The 22,912-nt window shown below is 37.2% G+C and overlaps 1 protein-coding gene across 31 annotated transcripts in view; it reads right to left on the reverse strand.

Moving 5' to 3' along the window:
- GPC5 (glypican 5) overlaps nucleotides 1-22,912 on the reverse strand; it is a 765,123-nt gene that overhangs the window by 368,850 nt on the left and 373,361 nt on the right. Inside the window, exons 7-8 of one of the 31 annotated variants that reach the window (XM_080577254.1) lie at nucleotides 10,886-10,998; nucleotides 46-10,685 (exon numbers count right to left, since the gene is read on the reverse strand). The exons of 28 other annotated variants lie outside the window; for them this stretch is intronic. In XM_080577254.1, coding sequence (XP_080433380.1) covers nucleotides 10,903-10,998 — 96 coding nt within the window. In that variant the 3' untranslated portion in view covers nucleotides 46-10,685; nucleotides 10,886-10,902. Of the gene's footprint in view, nucleotides 1-45; nucleotides 10,686-10,707; nucleotides 10,999-22,912 lie in introns of those variants that run through there. 2 more of the 31 variants (XM_080577263.1, XM_080577253.1) reach the window with 2 other exon arrangements.

Consider the following 22,912-nt stretch of genomic DNA (forward strand, 5'->3'; position numbering starts at 1 on the left):
GAAGCATAATGGGGTTCTCAGTGATATAAAAAAAAAAAAAAAAAAAAAAAAAAAGCAACATTTCTGTGGTACCTAGACTGAAAAAAGAAATAGCCACTTAAAACTAAAAGTTTTTGTTTTAAGTAATGTTTTATGAAAAAGATATATGACACAATTTCATTCTGACAGAAACAACACAGTGAAATGACCATCTGTGGGGAAAATGTTTCTGTTAAAATTAATTTCTGTTGTGACCTTTAATTCTAAATATAACTGGGGCCATACAAAATTTAGTTACCACTGTGGTAGCTAGTAGCTGATGCAGAACTTATCACAGAAGTCATATGTATAGTAAGAGTCCTTAGCCTAAAGAAGGAAATTGCCTACTGTGATATTTTATTGTAGTTACAACACAAATCAAACACCAAAACCTTTGCTCTTGCCAAGCATAAAAGGCCAAGCATGGTCAGAAGAAAATAGAAACATGGTAGCTCTTGGTAATGGCTTTATTTTAAAGAGGATGGATAACCAACATCTAGTCTGGTGAAACGTCTTACTATATGCTTAACTTTTTGAATATTTCCATTACAGTCAACATGATAATTTAAATGCTTCCAGAATGAAGAGTATGTTGAACAATTTTTACCGCTGAACAATCAGTTAGAGCAATGAATAGTATAAACATTTTGAACCTGATCCTCAGAAGCTACACAGATTTACAGCCACAAAATAAATAGAGGAGTAAAAATTGTTAAATGCAAAGTATGGAAGAAGTGCAACCATTTAATCATTATTTTCTCTCTATGAAAGCAAAAAGAAATAATTTACATTGATTAATAAGACCATGGATAGATACTGCTTTCTGGTAATATTCCATTCATTTCCATCACACAAGGTAAATATTCCATTAAAATTGAGCTAATAGATTCTGCAAATTTCATAATGTAGTAAGATTTAAAAAAAAAAGAATAAGTTTTGTTATTAACAAATAAATAGTCATCTTGTAATTTTTCTCAGAGATTCAAATACATTCAAGGAGCTAACAAGATATGAAAATCAAATAAAAAGGATTTGAAAATGACATTATTTAAGCATTGAAATACATTGTGCACAGCAACAACACTAGAGAATATAATCTGTTCTGAATTTCTGTCTTTCTTATTTTCTAATTAAGTATATGAACCGTCTTCTACTGACATTTTTAAAAAGCTACTTTTAGAGTCATGCCATGCTTTAAATTATTCCAGTTTGAAAGAATTGATTCATGACCAGTTTATCTGATTTACTTCCCTGCCAGATGGTTACAAAGAGACAGCAATGTTCTGTGTCACCAGCTGTGCTACTGGGTCTGGGAAAATGACTGGATTATTTTATGGCACCTGAAGTGGCTTTCAGTGATAAGAACTCCATAAATCAGCTTAATAAATAAATTTAACACTTAGTTTGCAATAGTTATTGTTCTTAAGACTACAGGATAAGAAAAGTATTTCTTGAATTGTGTTAACACTTATGGGATAACAGGTTCCCTTCTGGGTATCATGAACATGCACTTTGAACAGAGAGTCTCATTTTAGTGTGATCAAATGCAGAATGCCAGCAAAGCTTTTATTAATGATATCCCATGTGGGGTACATATCTGAAATAGAGATATATAAGCTTTGAAAATTCCAAAAGATAATGATATAAGAAAACAATTGAGTCTTGCTTAAATTCTGCATTTCAATATGCAATATGAGGGAAAACTTAATCTGGCATCAGTTTTCCCAAAGTCCCCCATGTAAAACTTTCCTTGCCAAATTAAATCTCATTAAGAAGAGCAGTGCTATAAAATTATTATTATTATTATTATTAATAATAATAATAATTAATAATTAATAATAATAATTAATAATAATAATAATAATAATGTTTTATCTACTTATACATAGATTTAAATTCTTTAATTTTTTCTTTTCTGTTTTCATCACATACTGCTTCATAATAATTTTAAGATGAATATAGGAAAAACAAAAACAAGAACTGTAACTTAAAGAAAACAGCACTTCAGCATTTTTCCTCTATGACTCTCTATGCAAGCACTCTTTAAAAGCTCCAAATTTATCCATAACACTGATATCTAATGTGCAACCTACAAACAATGGCTCAGTGAGCATCCAATTCATTCAGTATGATTTATTTTTTCCCATTTTAATATGCACATATTTAAAATTATGCATATAAACATGTACATGTGCTCCTCCGTTTGGCCTAATACATTAAATGGGTACCTTAGTCATGCCTGTACATCTGCAGTGGTTGCTTTTGTTGTACAATTCAAAATGACTTAAGTAAAAATCTAGGCCGATGTAGAGAACATTCAATAGCCTAAAACCTCATTGTTATCAATGAAGCTGTTTAAGTCCACAAGCATAGGAAAAAGATCAGCCAGTTAGACTGTTTTGGACACTTTATCCATTCAAAACATTAAAGAGATTGTCTGATTTTTCTAAAGCCATATATAACAGAGCATCTCCCTGGCATGAAGGTAAACTGGCAATAATAATGAAACTAGTGCTCTAACCAGAACAGTGAGCTACACCCATGGAAATTCCCTCCTGAGAAGTTCAAGAACAGACAAAGTTCATTTATTAAAAGCCTTTGGTGGCACCTGCTGCAAAGGAACTACAGCAGCCTCTGAAGCCAAAATCTCCCACTCACATTGTGAAAGAAAAAAAGACAAAGTATCTTTAAGCCCAATGCTATCATTAAAGTTAGTAAACAACTCTGCTCTTTATAAATAAAGTGCTATGTAAAATCTTAAATAAGCTGAGAGAAGGTGCAAAAAATCTTGATGTAGATCTATTAGCATAAAACCAAGTCACATAATCACCACAAATATTATCTTGATCAGGTGTGATTAGCATGCTAGGCCACCTGATTTTATTTTAATTATTGTCCTTTAACATCTAAGAAAAAAAATTAAAAAAAAGGAGGGCAGTAACTGAAAGAAAAAAAAAATTAAAAATAAAGGTTTTCTGTTGAATTCTCTACCTTCAAGATAAAATCAGCAGAGTATGTAACAAACTAAGGCCAGAGATGAATGCTAAAGGTATAAAAGTATAAATATGGCAACATATTCAACAGATTCTGTTGTTTCTGCTCCCTCAGAAGATAAATGAATAGTAAGAAGGAGCTGGAAGTGACAAAAGTAACAGATGAAATGTACTCATAGAATCATAGAATGGTTTGGGTTGGAAGGGGCCTTAAAGATCAACCAGTTCCAACCCCCATGCCATGATCAGGGACACCTCCCACCAAACCAGGTTGCCCAAAGCCCCATCCAGCCTGGCCTTGAACATCTCCAGGGATGGGGCAGCCACAGCTTCTCTGGGCAACCTGTTCCAGTGCCTCACCACCTTCTGAGAAAAGAATTTCTTTCTAACATCTAATCTAAATCTACCCTCTGTTAGTTTAAAGCCATTACCCCTTGTCCTGTCGCTATACTCTCTGACAAAGAGTCCCTCTTCAGCTTTCCTGTAGGCTCCCTTTAGGTACTGGAAGATTGCTATAAGGTCTCCCTGGAGTCTTCTGTTCTCCAGGCTGAAAATCCCCAGCTCTCTCAGCCTGTCTTTGTAGGAGAGGTGCTCCAGCTCCTTGATCATTTTCGTGACCCTTCTCTGGACTTGTTCTAATACCTCCATGTCCTTCTCATGCTGGGGTCCCCAGAGCTGAACGCAGAATTTCAGGTGGGGCCTCATAAGAGTAAAGGGGGAGAACCACCTCCCTTGACCTGCTGGCCATGCTTCCTTTGATGCAGCCCAGGGTATGTTTGGTTTTCTGGGCTGCAAGCGCACCTTGCTGCCTCATGTCAAGCTTCTCGCCAACCAACACCCCCAGGTTCTTTTCATCAGGGCTGCTCTCATGCATTCTTTGTCCAGCCTGCATCTGTGCTTGGGATTGCCCTGACCAAAATGCAGGACCTTGCACTCGGTCTTGTTTAACTTCATGAGGTTCACACAGGCCCACCTCTCAAGCCACTGGATGGCATATCCTTCCTCCAGTGTGTTGACCACACCACACAGCTTGGTGTCATCAGCAAACTTGCTGAGGGTCCACTCAATCCCACTGTCCCTGTCACTGACAAAGATGTTAAACAGTGCCGGTCCCAATACCAGCCCCTGAGGAATGTTACTCAATCCTCCTTGAGGATCTCCACCTGGACATTGAGCCATAGACCACAACTCTTTAAGTGCAACCATCCAGCCAATTTCTTAGCCACCAAGTGGTCCATCCATCAAAGGAGAGGAAACACCTTGGGAAATATATACCAGTATTTCCTATTACTATTACACTTTGGAAGTCTCAGTAGATCTGTCTCAAATTGTCAGAATTTCCACTAAGGGGATGTCCCCAGTGGTGGAGTGGCTGCAGTTCAATGTAGGGGACGGTGAGATGCACAGCTAACCTCTTGTGAATTCAGTGAGAAAACAACATAGGAGTAGCACATGGGAGGTCTAATTACAGAGCCTGAGCCATTTTGTCAGATTCCAAGTTTGGCCATTTGCTGAGAAACAGCCCTGGATGGCTCCAAGCACCAGGACAACTCTTGACACCATTCAGGGCAGGTTACTGAGGAGCTTGTTAGACAGTTTGACATACATTTGTGATATCAAAGCACAGAGCAGTAATGAAATGATAAGCATAAAAATATGCTCTGAGGTACATCCTCCCATTGAAACTACTGGAACTAATAAGAATAGGCAGTGTTAGAAACCACTGAAAAAGTTACAATTATTGAGTGACAGTTACTTAAGGATGTTGCATAGGTATTCCAACGAGTAGTTTCAGATGCATAGTTGTATGCAAAGATAAAAGCACATCCACACATCACATATAATCATTGTTAAGAAATGGCATTATTTGCTATCTTGGCAGTTGAAACCTGTAACTCATTTTTCAAACTCTTAAAGAATTTTGACCTATGCATTATCAGATACGTAAGCGGAAGTGTACAAAGATGTTTTATTTATGTTATCTTATCTCCTCAGCACATTCCACAGAAATTTAGGCTATACTGATACTGTGCCACTTGGGAGCACTTCTGATTTCCTGGACTTAGGTGTTAACACCAGCCATGCTGTCTCCATCCTTAAGGATGAAAAGGGCTGATACCCAATGTTGAGATCAGACAAAGGAAAATCTTTTCTTGGAAATGAAATGCAAGCATCCCATACAGACTGACTCAAGCCATGCTCAAGGTTCTTAGTTGGGATCATCTGTTGACAAAGATATGTCCTGCCTCAGCTTGCACCAGCATATAACATAGCCATATCCTTAATTTTATTCTGTTTTTAAACAAAAGCCCCTGTATGTGCATTATAAAAATATACCCAGACTTGGTTTCACTGTAGTACATTTGTGTTTATAGCCTTCTGCACGCTGCTATTCCAACAAGGTATATTCAGAAATTGTATTGAACATGTATTTACTTTAACATTCTAACTACTTTTTCCAGATACTCTTCTTGAAACTGCATACATATTCAGTTTCAAGAGAGAATAGTTTCCATATTTCATTGGCAGATTGCAAATTTAATCTTCATGATATGTGGATTTTGTTCAGGGATCTGCCAAGGAACCATGCATCAGGATTTTATATTCATATATTTCAGCTCATTTTAAACTTCAAATAATGCCTATGATTAAAAGACTGAACTTCTGACAATATGTCTCTGATTGTACATTCGTTCCTTGGGGTTCTCTAGGGCTGTAAAGTATAGCTCAATAAAAAGCTTAATATAAATGTATGTTGCTCATCATTTAGAAAAACAAAGTCTAAAATCTTACAGAATCTAAAAAGTTCTTTTTACCAGTAACCCCAACTTTTTCTGTACCAAACTAAGATGATTTTTCTTATTTTACTACTAGTATTTTCAAAGACATGGAAGAGCTGATCTGGTCTGTTAATTCAGTTAATGCAGAAAACTGCCTTGTGCAACAGATAGCACTCCTGTGAATTTTAATATATTTAGTCTGCTGTACTACCAGAAGACTAACAGCGTTATGCTGATACTTCAAAGAGCAATCAGTCAGTGCTCTGAGTGAGCAGGAGGTGAGCTCTGGAACCTTTCCCCAGCAGCATCACAGCTTCTGTGCTTTAAATTTAAAGAAGGTTTCTTACTGCTTATCTTGACCAAATGATGAAACTAAAATATAAAATGCAAAATAGGAACTGAAATCCATTCTGGTTGCAGTAAAGGGAGGAGAAAAAGCCAGCAATATCTTTAGTGAAGTTCTCCTGCTTACATCTTTTTGCTCTGAACTATGTAATCAATCTCTATCATATTTACCCATTTGACTGATTTTGAAATGGAATCACTGTCACTTAAGGGCACTAGACAGAATTACTATGCATTTTCTGCTGGCCTCTGCATTACTCATAGTATCTGGTCTTCATTTTATTTTTCCTTTTTGCATATTTATTTTAGCTTGTTTCTGACCACTGCCACCACTATTCTTAATTGTGTTCAATACTTTGCATGTACTTGAGGTTGGATTTTCATTATTTTAACAATAATTTACCTCTCAAATGCTCATAATTTACAAGGTTGCTGCATAGCACATTGTATATGGGAATATGCACATGGGAGTATAATAATACACTTTGAAGCATTTTCTTCATGTTGTATTCCAAACCTTACTCCCTTTGACACCTTTGCTGCATTACTCTCAATTTGAGGAAAGGGATAGGTCTATCCTTACCACAGTCTGTGTTGACTTTCTTTTATTCCCTGAAGATTAGTTGAAACAGTTGATTTTTAAATAGCTTTTATAAAGTAAAATAAAGGCTTTTATAAAGCAGCTTTTATAACCATTTAGCTTATTCCGCTTTATTAGCAAAACTGAACACTGCAAGGATCAAATTTCAGCATGACTAAAATTTCTGATGCCAAAATATAGAGTGATCAGAAACATAAAAACAGAGCTTGTTAGATCAAATAATTCCAATGCACGTTTCCAAAATTATAAATTATAAAGCCACAGTAAATACTACAGTCTTCCTAGCTAACACTTGTTCTCACAGCTTTTGGCACTGGCAACAGGAGCATATGGGTCCTAGCTAGATCTCTTCCTTCTCCCATACAGGAGGAAACCATTACCCTCACACCCTACACTCTCCCATTCTGTCACTAGGACCCTAACCATGGCTCCAGTTTACAGTCCCCTAGTAGGATCTTAACCCCACACCACCAGTTTTTTCCTGCCAGTCCTTCAAAGAGGTACCCTCTCCATCCATTTAACTTCCTGACATTCTTTCTACTGATAGCTGTAATCACCTATGGGCAGGAATGTAATTTCACAGCCAGAAGCCAGAACCTCCATACAGGCAGTTATTACTCTGAGATTGTTGAGCTTCAGAGATTTAGATGTAGGACCTTCACAAAGGCAATCATTAATCACTAGTAGCTCCATTATCTAAGTCATCCACCCTGCAACTCAGGTGAGCTTCTCAACATAGGCTATGGGTTCTTACAGACATGTTTCTTGCAATACCTTTTTCAGGGCTCAAACAGGCTGGGAAGTCTGTAGGGCAGCTGAACTATCAGATTTGATAAAAGATTTATAAGTCAGTGGTACCATAGTTCCTCTTATTTCTCAGAATTTTAAAATGTAATCAAGATACTGGTCCGGAGAATCTTGACTGGACCAGAATAATCCAATCCAGACTAGTGAAAGTAACAGTTTCTAAGCGTTTTGGGAGGGAATTGTATTTGCGTATTTCATCTTTTCTCCAAAGATATGAGAGCTCGACATTTTCTGTCCTGGAAGAACAGAAGAGGATTTTTTCAAAAGAACTGTTCTTTTATTGCCTGTCTGACAGCACATACCTAATAACTTTTAAAGGCAGTAGTGAATTCCAAGCAAATCTGATACAGGTACTGGAGTACTTCTGTGGAAGTCTGGAAATCGATGACTAACAGCCATTTCAAAAGGCAGAAAGGAGAGTTTAGTTGTGTTTGGCCATGGTCAACTAACAAGTTGTGACTTAACAGAAGTGAAGTGAAGCAAGTGGGAGTGGTCAAAGGGCATGTCTGCAATATACACTATGAACAGGCTTGTGATGATAATGGATTAGAACTGTGCCTATTTTAATGATAAAAAGTTATTAAACAGTAAATGAAATGTCTAGAAATAATCAAAAACTTTTGCCAGCCTAATGAACAAATATGGTAATTAATTAATTTTATTAGTTCAATAATGCTCATTTCAAATTAGAAATTACAAATTTGTTTACCTCTGTTAATTGTTTTCTTTTTTCCATCAAATTTAGTGTCTAATAGCTGTATAAGACCTAGAAAATGTGAAGTGAACGCATGAGTATTCTTTGAGAATGGGCATTAGGTTCTACAAGTCCAGAAAGAAAAGAAAAAGAAATAAATGTTCAAGTAATTGTTGGAGTCTAGAAAGATGAGAAATCAAAAATAAAATGTTCAGAAGCTGGCATTTGAGTAATATATATATATTGTTTTTAATTAGTAATCTGGTTTACTACTGAAATGCCATTTTCTCTTGAACAAATATAATAGCACTCCGACTAGAAAAGTCTCAGAGAGTTTTGTTATGCATGGATGCCACCTACTGGAAATCAATGAAAGCAGAAAATCTGATCAGTGCTCAAATACTCAAAAGAAAATGAGTGAATTACTATCATATATAATGTCTAAACTCATAAGCCTGGGGTCAAAATACAGGCAAACTCACTGCCAAAATTAAAAATACAATACTGTCTAGGTCAGTAACCTAAGGCAGTGCTAGGAATATCATATACTAAAGCAAAGTAATCTGTCAATTCCCAACTTTGAACTCTAAATTAAATGACAAAAATGATCATCAGTGCTTACAGGATTCTGAAGTGTTAATTGCTTTTGTGCAAGGTAAAATGATAAAAAGAATGTGACCACAGGAGACATTTCGTTATAGCCTCAGGCCAGGAGCAAAGATAATTTCTGTGGTAAGATTTGAAATAGACCTTCCAAACATATTTGGTCAAAAACACATGAGAATTCCTAACAAAACAAAACAACAACAAAAAAAAACATGGAGCAACAGACTGTGTAAAATGAAGTCACAATATTATATCAAGAAGAGTTCGTAGGGCCTCCAGTGTATCCCTAATGAGGAACTTGAGCAAAATACAAATTCCCTTGAATATTATTTGTTGACTTGAACAGCAGCTAGTATAGCCACTTAATCAACAATTTATGATCTAAAGCAGAACGGGTCGTACTCCTATTCAGACTATTAACATCTTTTGTTCTTTTTTCCTCTCACAGATATCTTGTTTTTGTTTTTGTATTTTTGGGTTTTGTGTGTGTGTGTGTATGTGTGTGTTTTAATCACAAACACGCACACATAGTGTACATTCTAGACATAAATACTTTGTGACAGTTCAAAGGGCCTGTGAAGTCAAACTCCAGGAGTCCTAATTATATAGCTCAATTCCTACTGTCACTCAGATCCTGCCTAGCAAACACCAGAACGCTTTTTAAGTACCAGTTAAGTGTGAAAGCACAAATTACAAATGATATAAAATGATCTTAGATATTCTTAAAGGCAATCAATTTGAAGTCACTACTGCTCCTAAAATACCATTCTATGTTTGGGGGTATTGCAATCTTTTTAACAAAAATAAAAAACAAAGGTTGTGCTTGGTTCTTAGTGTCTCTACTGCTCTGTTCTCTTCAACATATCTAGTCTCCCCAACACATCTGTATAGGTTACAAATAACTTATACAAATGAAATGCTTCAAACAGAATTAGAAATGGGAAGAAGACATGGAAGAAATGCAATAAGAATGGAAAGAAGAAGAAAGGAATTTGACCAAGTAGTCTTGCTATAATGCTTTACTGAAACAATATATCTATATATATATAAAACAAACTAAATAGAATGTGACAAGAACAAATCCTGTATTGGATGTTGAATCAACTAAGAAATAGTTATTTTTTTTTAATAATGCACTATAAATAATAACATATATCGACTGTCAGTTCCTTACCAGATTCATCTACAGAGCTTTATCAGTTTGATACAGTATATATCTCAAGAAATAAATCCTATTCCAAAGAAAAGTGTTGTTCCCTTGTAAAATGTCAGTATTTTTGCACTGCTGTTGGCAAACATAAAAGTAAAGTGTAAGGGAAAGATTTTGACAGTGATAGTATCCTGCTAAGCTGTAAGCACATTCTAGTAATTCTTGCATAGGAAAAAGCATTGTGAAGGGCTGTGTAGGTAATATACATGCTGAACAGAAATTGTAAAAACAGTAAGTCTGGTCCTAAAACTATGCAGAATATACTTTACAGTTACTAACTGATCTCATATATGCAGTGACAGTATATTCCTGCCAGGATAAGAGAACATGGAAGCAGTTTCCATAATCTTAGCATAGTTATAGCAATATTGAAATTCTTTAAAGCAAGCACAGAGTGATTTTGTCTCCATGGCTGCATTCTCTGTGCATCAGTTCTCACTGATCTTGGAAGAAGGAATTTTAGATACAAGTACAGAAAAGTCAAAACCCATGTCTCCTTATATAACATTTTCAAGTACTACAGATGAGCAGAACAGGTCTGACAAAGTACAACTAGCACTGAACATAGGGGATGCTCTGAGATATAAAATAAGGTCACTGTAGTTCAGGAAATCCAAGCAAACAAATAGATCTGAAAAAGAAAAAAGGGAAAACGAAACTTCAGGAAAATCAATACATGCAATTGTCAGAATGGAAGAAAACCTGACAACTCCCTGCTCTCAAACCTCACACAACATGAAAAAACTTAGACTTCCCCCACCACCAAGCACTTTCCTGTCCTTGAATTTTATAAACTGTATGTAAGATAAGGAGGAGTCATGCCCGACCAACCTGATAGCCTTCTATAATCAAATCACCAGCCTGATGGGTGAGCAGGCAATATCATCTTCCTGGACTTCAGTAAGGCCTTTGACACTGTCCCCCATAAGGTCTTCATGCAGAAACTGTTGGAATATGGGCTGGATGAGCAGACAGCTTTGCCTAATGCAGCCAAATGTACAGTTAAATATATATATATATATATATGGAGTTCTGAAAAAGAAATAGAGGTCCAGATCAAATGAAGTTCCCTGTACCTCCAGCAGAACTGATAGTGAGTTGGGTAACTGAGCTCTGTACAGAGAGCATGACAAGAAATAGTTATCTAAAAACCCTAAACATGAAGATGTCCCTTGGCAGGGGGCACAGCTCATAGAGAAAATGTGCAGAGAAAAGAAAGAAGGGTATGAAATCCTATCATTTTTTCCAGTTTAAGTATCCACTGTGGATTCCATTTCCAGCAATCACCTTTTAAATATTTACAGCTGTTCTTTCAGATAAATAAGTAACTAGAGCACCCACGCACTCCTTCTGGTTCTGATTGTGATACTGCATCCTAAGTGTGTGGTACTCCTCATGCTCCTCTTGAAACTGTTTTCACTGCTCAGCAAAGAATTTAAGGAGTAAGATGAGTAAACACCTGAAAAGGTTACTAGTGGCTACAGCTAAGAAGACACCTGTTATGAGTTCTTGTTGCAAGGGATGCACATAAGTTTTTATGCAGTTATGTTTAAAACAAGAACTAATATTCCTGAAATAAAATACCAAGCATTGGCATATTGAAATGCTGAGTTGTTTATCTTAAGGTCCTTATGAACTGCCCATGGTTCTTAGGTTGGACACGTTACAGCCAAATTCCATGAATGTAGGAGAGAAACATGTCTTTAATTAAAGACTTCTAAATTGTCCCATTAATACTATGGTTTAACCATAATACTATGGTTAAAACCTGGTGTACCTTGGACTTACATCTACCTTCTCATATGCTCCCTCTGCCTATGTTCACTGAAATAAAACTGCGTCTCACCTCCACCTCATCCTTACAACTACCCTGCTGCAATTCTGTTCTCCTCTGACAGTTCACCATCCCGCAATAGTATTGACAGGTCCTGCTATATCTACGCCCCCTGCTTCTCAGAATTTAGCAGTCTTTCATCACCAAATCCTCCCTATGATCTTCAGTTCCATCTAGCAGTAGTTCCTCCAGCTTCAGTACTACTAGCTCCCTGCCTTCCTTTTTGGTACATGAATCAACTTAGTCAAAATCCTTGCAATTTCCCATGACTGAGTGGCACCTATTCTTTTGTTAAATGTGGCTGATGAAGGCTACAAGATCCAGAAGCCACCAGGAGAACTGGCAGATGTAGCATCACTGCACAGACTTGATTTTTTAAGGAAGCTACAAAAATGTTCATGACTGATTAGCAAATCCATTACTGTAGGCATCAACATTTGTATATTCCCATTTCTCTAAAATCTACTTTCTGTTGCAAAAAATGGGTTCATTCAAAATATCCAGATGTAGTACTGCTGGGAAATTTTTTAACACATTGTATTTAATTAAGTCAATGACTGGCATGTATCTATACTGTAGTCACAAATATAATTTTTGCTAACCCTTTTTGTATCCCAGCAATAATCTGATGTATCTTATATGCATGTCAGTGATGCATATTCAAGTTTCCCACTATAGAGATGCATGCTACAGGCATATCAGTTTTAAAGCAAAAGAATTAACAGATTTACTCCAGCTTGAATCCAAAATGGTACTCAGACATGTTAGTCCAGTTACCAACACCGTCTGCTATTCAGGTTCAGCTTGCAATGTGGTTTTGTGGAATTTTAAACCACATCTTTCTTTCATTTCAATAGACAATTTCCTCATCTGAAAATAAATTACTCTTGGAGATATTTTGGTGAAAGGAAAAAGTTTCCAAGCATTTCTCATACATAAAATATATCAAGTACATGTGAAATGCCTCAAACAGAACACTCAGCTTGTAGCAGTGGCTTTCAATTTTACCTTTTATTCTCTGTAATAGTTACAAGCAGTTTTTCCCTTCTTTTCTGTATTTGAATGGCATATTTCATTTCACACATCCATTGCTTTCTGCCCAGCACTGTAATTCAGCTAAAGAAAAAAGCTTAGTATTTGAAAATGTCAGCTGCCCAAAAGATATTTGGAAGTCTGTGAATGTTAACCTTTCTAACATTTGCTTAAAGCCATCTGAAATTAATTCTCTTCTCTGCCTTCCCGTATCTAAATAAGGAGAAAGAACTATTCCAAGATGCCTATTTAAGCAGAAACTGATACAAAATGTAGTATCTCTTTGGGGAAAACAGGCCTCCTAATACATGTATATAACTCCCATTCACGTTACCAGAACTGCAAAGGAACAGATTATTGTGTCCCAAGATAGTTATTCAGTAAAATAAAGTTATGTTCACCCCTCTCAGTTCCTCGTACTTAGTCTCATAAAAAGTTTTCTCTTCTGATGTTCTGTGCACACCATTTTTATTAGTTCATTATACATAAAACTAAATGAATATAGATATAGAAATAGTTTTAAATAATCTTAGAACTCTGCACGTTTCTTTTAACCACTGATTATCAATTCATCACGTCAAGAAATAAAGAAATAAATACTGGCAAAGAAATAAATACTGAAGAAAGCTTTGAAATGATTATCAAAACAAACAATTAGGGCTTCGTTGTTTAACCACAAAACACAACTGAACGACAAAGTAAAATACTTTAAATTTCTGGGTCATCATTAACATGAGCCTGAGACAACATATTATATGTTTGATTGCATCCTCTCTATAAGAAGTAAAATGAAGCTTTAGTTCTGATTAAAAAAAAAATAAAATAAAAAAGTAATAATTTCAAAGAAACACAACAGAGATACAATTGTTTGTGAAGAAAAAGTAATGATCTTAAAATGATTTATGTTTGAAGAAAGTAACTTTTTGTTATTGATACAGTTTGTTCTCTCTATCACAAAAGTGTGTTTTAAACTTTGCCTCCAAAAATAAATACCATTTTCTTGACATAAATAGGTACCATTTGGATAAAATTATACGAGTCTATAAAGGCAAATCTGAAATGTTTATTTTTTTCTTCTCCTTCTGTGGCCTAGAAAAAAAGGAAAAGGCACACTCTCTCCAGATGATATATAATCATAGCCTTCTGCAGAGAAGTTGCTCTGGGCCACGTAAGCGGAAAAATGACCAGGGCAGTCAGAGCCAATATTAGACAATGTGAGGCCAAAACCAAGACTTACATAAAGCTCTACATTTTTCCTTCTGAAATACTTAGCCTGTGCTTTTCCTTTCAGAATCACACCTAAGAAGCATCTATATCTCTCCATCATCCATTCCATTTTCACATATCATTATCTTCCCAAAACATGAGAGAGCTCGATGTCTAGCCTCCTACCTTGACTGTCCTACCAGACATCCATCTTCTCAGCCCATGATAGGTACATCCCAAGTGTCCCCCAAGGAATACCAGAGTTTCCCTTTTGCACAGCTGAGCAGTTTGTTTGTTAAACTGAGATTGCAACAAGTGCTAGCTGCCTTCTTGGTCACTAATACTTTGTGGAAGGCAGACAGGGCGGTTAATATCTGTTAGGTATAGTGTGTAGAACAGACATCTTGCAGTCTTTGCAGAACAGCTGGCACCAGGTATACATCTACAAATGTAGCAGTTTTGGTTTGGTTTGGTTTGGTTTGGTTTTTTGTTTGTTTTGCACATAGTCTTCACCTCACAGGAGGCATAGTTCCATAACATATGGGCGAGGGAGACATTGCCATATTTGAATTGGGAGTAGATAGTTATGTTCTTCAAAGAAAAAAAAAAAAAAGAGAGAAAAAAAGAAAAAACTACATCTATACTAAATTATTTGTTTGTACTAGGCAGCATGCTCAGTTCCAACCTCCCTGTCATGGATAGGGATGCCACCCACTAGATCAGGCTGCCCAGGGCCTCATCCAACCTGGCCTTGAATACCTCCAGGGATGGGGCATCCACAGCTTCTCTGGGCAACCTGTTCCCGTGCCTCACCACCTTCTGAGTGAAAAATTTCCTACTAACCTCTAAATCTAAATCTCCCCTTTTTTAGTTTAAAATCATTCCCCCTTGTCCTGTCATCTGACTGAGCAAAAATTTGCTCTCCATCTTTTTTATCAGCCCCCTTTAAGTATTGAAAAGCTGCAACGAGGTCACACTGGAGCCTTCTCTTCTTCAGGCTGAACAGCCCCAGGTCACTCAGCCTGTCTTCACAGGAGAGGTGCTCCAGCACTCTGATCAACTTCATGGCCCTATTGGCCAACAAAATATCCAGCAACACTTCAAACATAGCATAGTATCAGCATTTCTACTAGATCACAATGCCAATGATCTAACCCTCGTGCATCATGTAACAACCCTCGTGCAACATGCAACACACGTGCTTCTCTTTGACATTCATTTTGAACACATCTTCTTGCTTTCTACTCTGCTGTTTCTGCTCTTTGCATATATCTTTGCCATAGAGACAGACACTTCTGACAGTATTACTCCAGGAAGAGTCTTTACTAAAAGGATGGATCTATCATCCTTAAGCAACTAGTGGGGCAATTGGCAGAAAGTCAGGGAATATCTGCCTGGAACATTTCACACTATTCTGCAAGTCAGGAAGTCCCTCTATTCTTAACAGAAGATTTGGCACAAAGGAGATCTGCTCCTATGTGTATGATCTTATTATGTGCAACTGAGAACAGTATAAATGCAAGGCATTTAGGAATGACAACATTTAAGGTCTTTTTCTAGGAGGTAATACAACCTTTCAAGATCCTCTGTCTGTTGAGAAACAGTCCCCACTATTGCAATCTATCAAATAGATTATTAATGGGCAACAGACAGCCTTCTGAGGTAACCAAATTCAACATGGATCTGGTGGTAGCCAAAGCCTAAAAAGAGTTGTTTCTCATGTCATTAGACTTAATATGGTTTGCATAAATCACACCCACAGCATGAGGCAGGTCTTCACCCAGGCTGAATTCCTCAACTCTAGGCAGGTATTAGGGGACTGACTCATAAACACAAAATACCACTAGATTCAAGATAGACCATCATCTCTCAGGTCCTTCAACAGAGATTGCCAGTGTGCATGGTGAACCATATCCTCTTGCTGTTTTAAGATGTAGAGTAATATCTATGATCTGGATATCTGCAGTTTTCAGCCAAAACTGAACTACTGTAAAGCTCTACACACACCTTCAGGCAACTTACTAGATGCTGAAAGACTCTCAGGGACAGTTATCATGCCTACATACCTAAAACCATAAGGATTATCATGGTTTATTGTACCTTGCTATATTTTTGAGAGGATTCTTCAGAATTATAACATATGCATGAAATCAAAATATCTAGTTAAACTTCTAGTTGACCTGGGACAACTGCTGCCAGCTGTTCTGGTAATCAGGAAAGGAGACAAATGAAACGTGCACAAAAAAAAAAGGTCTGGAGGCAGCACCACCGCAGCTGCCATCAATGGCCCTGAAACTTTATTCTTCACTACATTCTTCCCTCTAACAGGAATTCTGCTCTGCTTTTCCTACCCACACAGGAAAAAAAGGAGGCTTATTAACAGGACACTACATCTGCCAAATAAATGGCTTTTGTTTGTTTGTTTGTTTGTTTGTTTTCCCAGTCATTACACACACATGCACACACAGGTAGATGACGTAAGGAAAGTCTCTCTAAAATCGTCCCATGTGCAATGTAAGCTGACCCCTCACCAAACCTGCAAAACCTCATAAGGGGAAAAGACCAATAGTATTCTTGCCTGCCCACTGCACCCAGAGTTTGACCCCCTCAGACTGGAGGTGGATTTCATGCCCGTCTGATGTGAAAAATTTTGGTCACGTGGCAGCATGCCAAATCAGAAATCCCGCAAGACTGGCAACCATCACTTTTCTGTTGCTGCTTATTTCTTCTAACCATTGACCTATCTCGATGTGAGCCCCTGCGGGCTCATGCCTTCCAAGAAGATGGTGCATTCATGCAAAAAAATGTAACAGTGGGGAGAGAAAGAAATGAATCACACAAGTTTCTAGAGAAGAAAACGACAGCACAGCACATACTATCAAAATGCAAATTGATTTACAATAAACTATTCTAAAGGGCCAGTGTAGCTTAAAATTAAGGCGCTAGCTAATCTGTCACTGACTCACAGAATCAGCCGGTCTGGCTGGAAGAAAATAAGGAAGGGGAGGGAGAGGGAAAGAACGTACACTCTGCCTACCTGCATCAGCCACATGACAGTCAGCCTGACTGCTGAAATGAGAAGAGTGATGGTATCCACACATCTGTCTTGCCCCTGGGTCTCATGTGATCCTTAAATTACATCCTATATGTTTCTAGGCCTTGGTACAGCTTTGGCAATGATTTTATAGTTAAAGGCCTGATATAAATTGATAAAGCATATATGCCCAGCTGTCCAAATGGCAATTTTCTAGAGACTTTTTCCTGCAGCCTTCAACTGTTCTACAGATGGGTATGCTTTGGATAGGAACAGTGGGCTTCTGACAGGATTGGTTATAGCGCTACTGCAGAAGTGAGCTCTCGGGGTTAGGCTGGTGTTACAGAAACTCACAGGCAAGAACAAGCTGTGGCCAAAGGACGATCCTCCTCCTGTGAGGTCCTCAGATGCAGGTTCCCACCATCACCTGGTGTTAGACCTAGCTGCCATGCAGCTGAAAACTAAATCAACCCGAACTGCAGATCTAGCAGAAATTGCCAGAGCCCTCAGGGTACCACCAGGCCTCTCTGTCCCTGCCCAGCTTCCCCCACTCTGCCCGGGACCCCATTTCAGCACTCAAGGCCGTCAGTCCCTGCCCCAGCAAGGTTGCAGCTGGGCTGGTCTCCAGCTGCACACAGCTCTGCCCTGCCCGGCCATGGGACCTGATGAGCTGGACCCATCTGCAGGGCCATGTCTTGGCCCAGTCTCAGCTCACCCCTGGCCCCAGGGAGGCGTTCAGTGCCCGTGGCTGGCTCTGTCCCCAGTGCCCCTGGCTGCCCTGCTCCTGGCTGTGTTGGTGGGACAGGCCCTGGCTGCCAGGCCTTGCCCTGACGGCCCCCAGTGGGTAGCCCCTGCCACCCCCAGCATCCTGGCCCATGGGAGCAGCTGGCCTGCACAGCGGAATGACAGAAACCTTCTTCTGAGGAAATGAGTGTTTAATCAGGTGAATGTACTCTCCTCACAGCCCTATTATCATCAGCTCCAGAGCCAGTGAAATAGGAGGGGAGACAGTAAGGGTCATGATGAATTCGAAGGAGTACCCTTACAGCCTTTCAGTTTCCTCTGAAACTCAAAATAAGATATTAGATGTCTCAGAGCTAACAGACTGGTCCTACAAAAGCAAGGAGATTTAGAAAGCTCTTCTCCACCACCTGTCTCTGTCCCTCTCTGCTTTTGGCTATATACTCCACATACTTTCTGTTCATTCTGCAACACATTGTGTGCAGCTCAACGCAAGTTGATATAATTGTCTATTCAGTAAAACACGGGAGGAAAGAAGGTGAAATTAATATAGACCTTGTAGATTCTCATGCTGATATCCATATCACAAACACTTTGTCATCATTTTGCATGGCAACTAAAAGATGTAGCCTTGCCTCTGCCTTCTCCCTGACTTTCCCGTTGTATTTTTTTGTTGTTGGTGGTGGGGTTTTTTGTTTGGTTGTTTTTTTGTTGCTTTGTTTTATTTTGGTGGTTTTTTTTGTCTGTTGTTGGTGTTTGTTTTTTTTTTTTTCTTGCCTTCACAGAGCTTGTGCAGCCAGGCAGAGAGCTGAATCTGAAAAATAACTAGTGCTAAAAGAAACCCTCTGAATATGTCAGTTTTAACTTGCATCAGTTGCCTGATACAGTTCACTGTGTGGTCAGATGAATATACGTGCTAGCAGAAAAGATGTAGCTGTGCTGGGCAGGGGAGAGGAAAAAATGTCTCTTTCAGAAGCTGTGTCATTTGATACCAACTCAAAATATGACAGCCCGGTGAAAGGTAGGGTAAGAATACTAGTCACATATTTTTAAATAACAGTTAGGAAGGATACGTACGAAGAGGTGTAGGAAAATGTGATTAGGCATCTGCATCTCGTTACAAGCCAAAGACAGGAAGACCAAATATACATTTCATGTGTGAAAACCTGTGCAATCTACGGAAAATATTATATTTAATTGCTCTGACATCACAGTGGTACTAATAAGCTCAAGTGTGTGTCAGTAACAAAATTATGTATAACTGAGATTGTTATGGACATTAGGAAATTTCTAAACTAAACTGACAAAATAATACTTGTAATGACCTTTTATCCTCACTCAACTGCTCTTGATCTGATTTTTGGAACACTGAAATTTGGTAACAGCAATAACAGCATATTTAAAATACTATCCTCCTTCCTTCTTTTTTATGACAAAATCAGATTTTCCACAGATGACTTCAGTATGAGTTTATGGTAAAATGTAACTAAAAACTCTTAAAACCTTTCTTGAACTGATTTCTTCCAAACATTCTCTCAAAGATTTTTCCATCCAGCATACCCCAAATAAAATTTTGCATCCTTCCAAATACACTTTCTTGTGTGGCAGAATGTCTACCACCAGGCCTTGCCCTGAAGCAGTTCACACATAGCTCTTATTTGAGGTCAGTGCATGTTCAGCTGCGAGAAGTCCAATTAAACAAATTCTCAAATAATAAGTTCTTAGAATAAGAACAACTGAATATATGACTATGTACATTTTTAAGGTGCTGGGGTTTTTTTGGTGTGGGTTTTGGTGTGGGTTTTTGTTGTTGATGACATTGGTAGTTTTTGTTTTATTTTGTTTTTGGTGATTTGTGACTAAAGTCAACTTGCAGTGAAAATATCTTACAAACTGGTCAATTAAAAAATAAAATGTATGAAAAGTTCATTAAAATCTATTGTGTGGACAAACTGAAACGGTTCATCTCAATTTTATGAGCTGTCTTTTTTAGTTAAAACTCATGAAATTAACTAAAACTGTGAAATAAAAGCAATTTCAAACCAAGAAATGATATCATTTACTTTTAAAAATCTTAAACTCTTTCAAATATTTCTTTTCAAAATCAGAGGTTTGGTCAAATTCATGAATACTCATAATACAAACTACTGCTGGATTTTCATATTTTGTCTGAACAAGTTTGAAGAAAAATTGCACTCACATTTAATATTTTGTTGTAATTACATTATTAGGTGTAAATTACAATATTGTACAACCCAATATTCCATGAAAGAAATAACATCAGTAAAACTTAAATGTAAACAACGTCAGTAAAACTGAAATGTAAAGTGTCTCTTTAAACTTTGATGGGCTCTTTTGTATACCAAAAAATGAAGCAAATTTTCTCTGTAAAGCACACAGTTATACCAAGAGGTGTGTAACTGACTAGATATGAACAGACAGAAAATAAAATAGAGAATGACCTTGTACAGATTGTGTTCCAATTTTGGACATTTTCAGTTAGGCAATTAAAACATATAAAAACATGGGCAATTTTTGTGAAGGTCTCAGTTTATAATTGGTAAGGTACAACTTGTAACTACAGTGGAGGGGGGACAACTAGAGGAAAACCAAGAAATAATATGAAGAACTCAGGATGACAATTAACTTCACGGGTATCCTGCTACATGTCTGTTTTGCTCATGGTAATGTGTGAAGACTTAATACTTTCTGATTCCAAATAGTGAACAGAGAGAAAAAAATATGAACTGGATGGGGGGGGGGGGGGGGGGGGGAAGTTTTAATTTTGGGACTGGAACGTCAAAAAAAGTGTGGGCTTAGGAGTCCATGTATGGCTCAATATCAGTATCAAAGATCAATATAAATTCTATCATAGCTGACACTGAGTGACATGACCCATTCAAAACCAAGAGGCAGACATCAGTTTGCCCCTCCCATTTACCTATGAATTCTATGACACATCCTAGAAAAGCAAATCTACTTCATCCAACTGAATTCAAGCTTCCAGACTTCTCTTCATATCCTTTTATGGTATGAAATAGTTTCTTGTTTTTCAGGCTTCCTTTTATTACTGAATATAACACATTATACATGAATACAAAAACCTGAAGATATGTATATAAAAACCTAAAGAGGTTTTTAGCTAATTTACCATAACTTAAAAGTAATTGCTTATACTTTTGTAAAGCCAATGTTCTAAAAAACCTGATACCAAAATGCATTTGTGGTGATGTGAGATATCACAATAAATTCATTAGAAACAACTAATGGAAATCACTAAAATTCATGATTCAAATGATCTTTTGCATTCCAATATTCCTACCACAGTAATTAGTAGCAAGTATGCTCAAACCCATGTTAATGAAAATAATACATGAAATTTTCAACTTGAAAGATAATCATAAAATATCATAGGATATACTAAAGATATGATTTCTTTTTTATGAAGTCTCATTTCAGAACATTCAATATGTTAGCATTGTAGTTAGCAACAAATTCCCAGTCTCTTAACTTCCAATGGTGATCTCAAGTGAAGAAAAACAGATTAAATGACAGATGTTCCCAGTTGTTGCCTAAACTTCAAAGCACTGTACTAAACATATTGAGCATTTTAGATCCTAAAAAACTTCTGTAATAAATTCACACACTCAGTCAAAAAGACTGAAAATGAGAGAGAGAAAGAGAGGAAGAGAGAGAGAAAAAGAGAAAAAGAGAAAGAGAGAGCGAGAGAGCGAGAGAGTGAGAGAGTGAGAGCAAGCGAGAGCGAGCAAGAGAGCTAGACAAAGAAAAAAAGAAAGAGAAAGAGAGAGAGAAAGAGAGAAAGAGAGGAAAGAGAAAGAAAGAAAGAAAGAAAGAAAGAAAAAGAAAGAAAGAAAGAAAGAAAGAAAGAAAGAAAGAAAGAAAGAAAGAAAGAAAGAAAGAAAGAAAGAAAGAAAGAAAGAAAGAAAGAAAGAAAGAAAGAAAGAAAGAAAGAAATTTAACCTTGAAAGAGAAATACTGCAGTCTTTGCATGCATCTGTATATTTCTGTGCACGTTGCTTTTCTGTGACTATCCACAATTGAACACATGGATAAAAATTAAAACAATCAAGGCTTTCTCAAATTCTCTAGACTGCAGAATTGCACCATGCTATGGGGTCTGGCTTGGCATCTGTCAGCAGGTGTACTTGTGCACTTGCTTAGTATATTCCTTCATCATAATTATTATCATTATTTTCCCTTCTTTTTCTGTCCTATTAAACTGTCTTTATCTCAACACAAGATTTTTACTTTTTTTTTTTTTCTTATCTCCCCTGTCCCACTGGAGGAACTGAGTAAATGGTTCTGTGGTGCTAAGTTGCCTGTCAGGTTACACCACAACTTTTTATAGGGTATCAAGGTTCTGTGGAGAGTGGAATGGGTGCTCTCTGAGATCCTTCTGACCCAGGCCTGTGGGAATCAGAACTCTGTGATCCACACAGCACCTTCCTAAGCCTATGCTTTCATACAAAAACAATAATTATACTTGCATGTTCAAATATTGAGCAAACATCATGTGTAAGTAACAGTGTTGAAGTTTTTGTTAATACCTAAAGGATGCAATTTTTGCAAATTTAGCTATCAGCAGTGAATTGGATAAAGTTCACATACAATCCTTAAATAGTATACAGGAGAGACTTGTAAATAAAGTGGCAATACATCTGTTCTGACTTTCAGTCTGTGTATTATATATGGAACACAGAACTTTTAGAAATTTGTCAAAATAAATGAAATCAAACAACAGATTATTTCCATCAACTTCTTACATTCTTATAGACTTCTTACCACCACAAAGTAGTTAGTGTAAATTTTATATAGACCCTGAACCACATATTTTATGTTATGGTTTCTGGAACTCTGAAAATGAGATTAGAAGTCAGTGATGCTCAATTACTTAAGATGATATCCAGTTTTAACCTATGTTAATATTAAAAAAAATCCACCGGAGACATACTTATAATGAGCAAAAAAGTACACATAGGTCAGTGTGAAT

The sequence above is a fragment of the Anser brachyrhynchus genome (assembly GCF_964034855.1).
Source record: "Anser brachyrhynchus genome assembly, chromosome: 1".
Classification (NCBI taxonomy): domain Eukaryota; kingdom Metazoa; phylum Chordata; class Aves; order Anseriformes; family Anatidae; genus Anser; species Anser brachyrhynchus.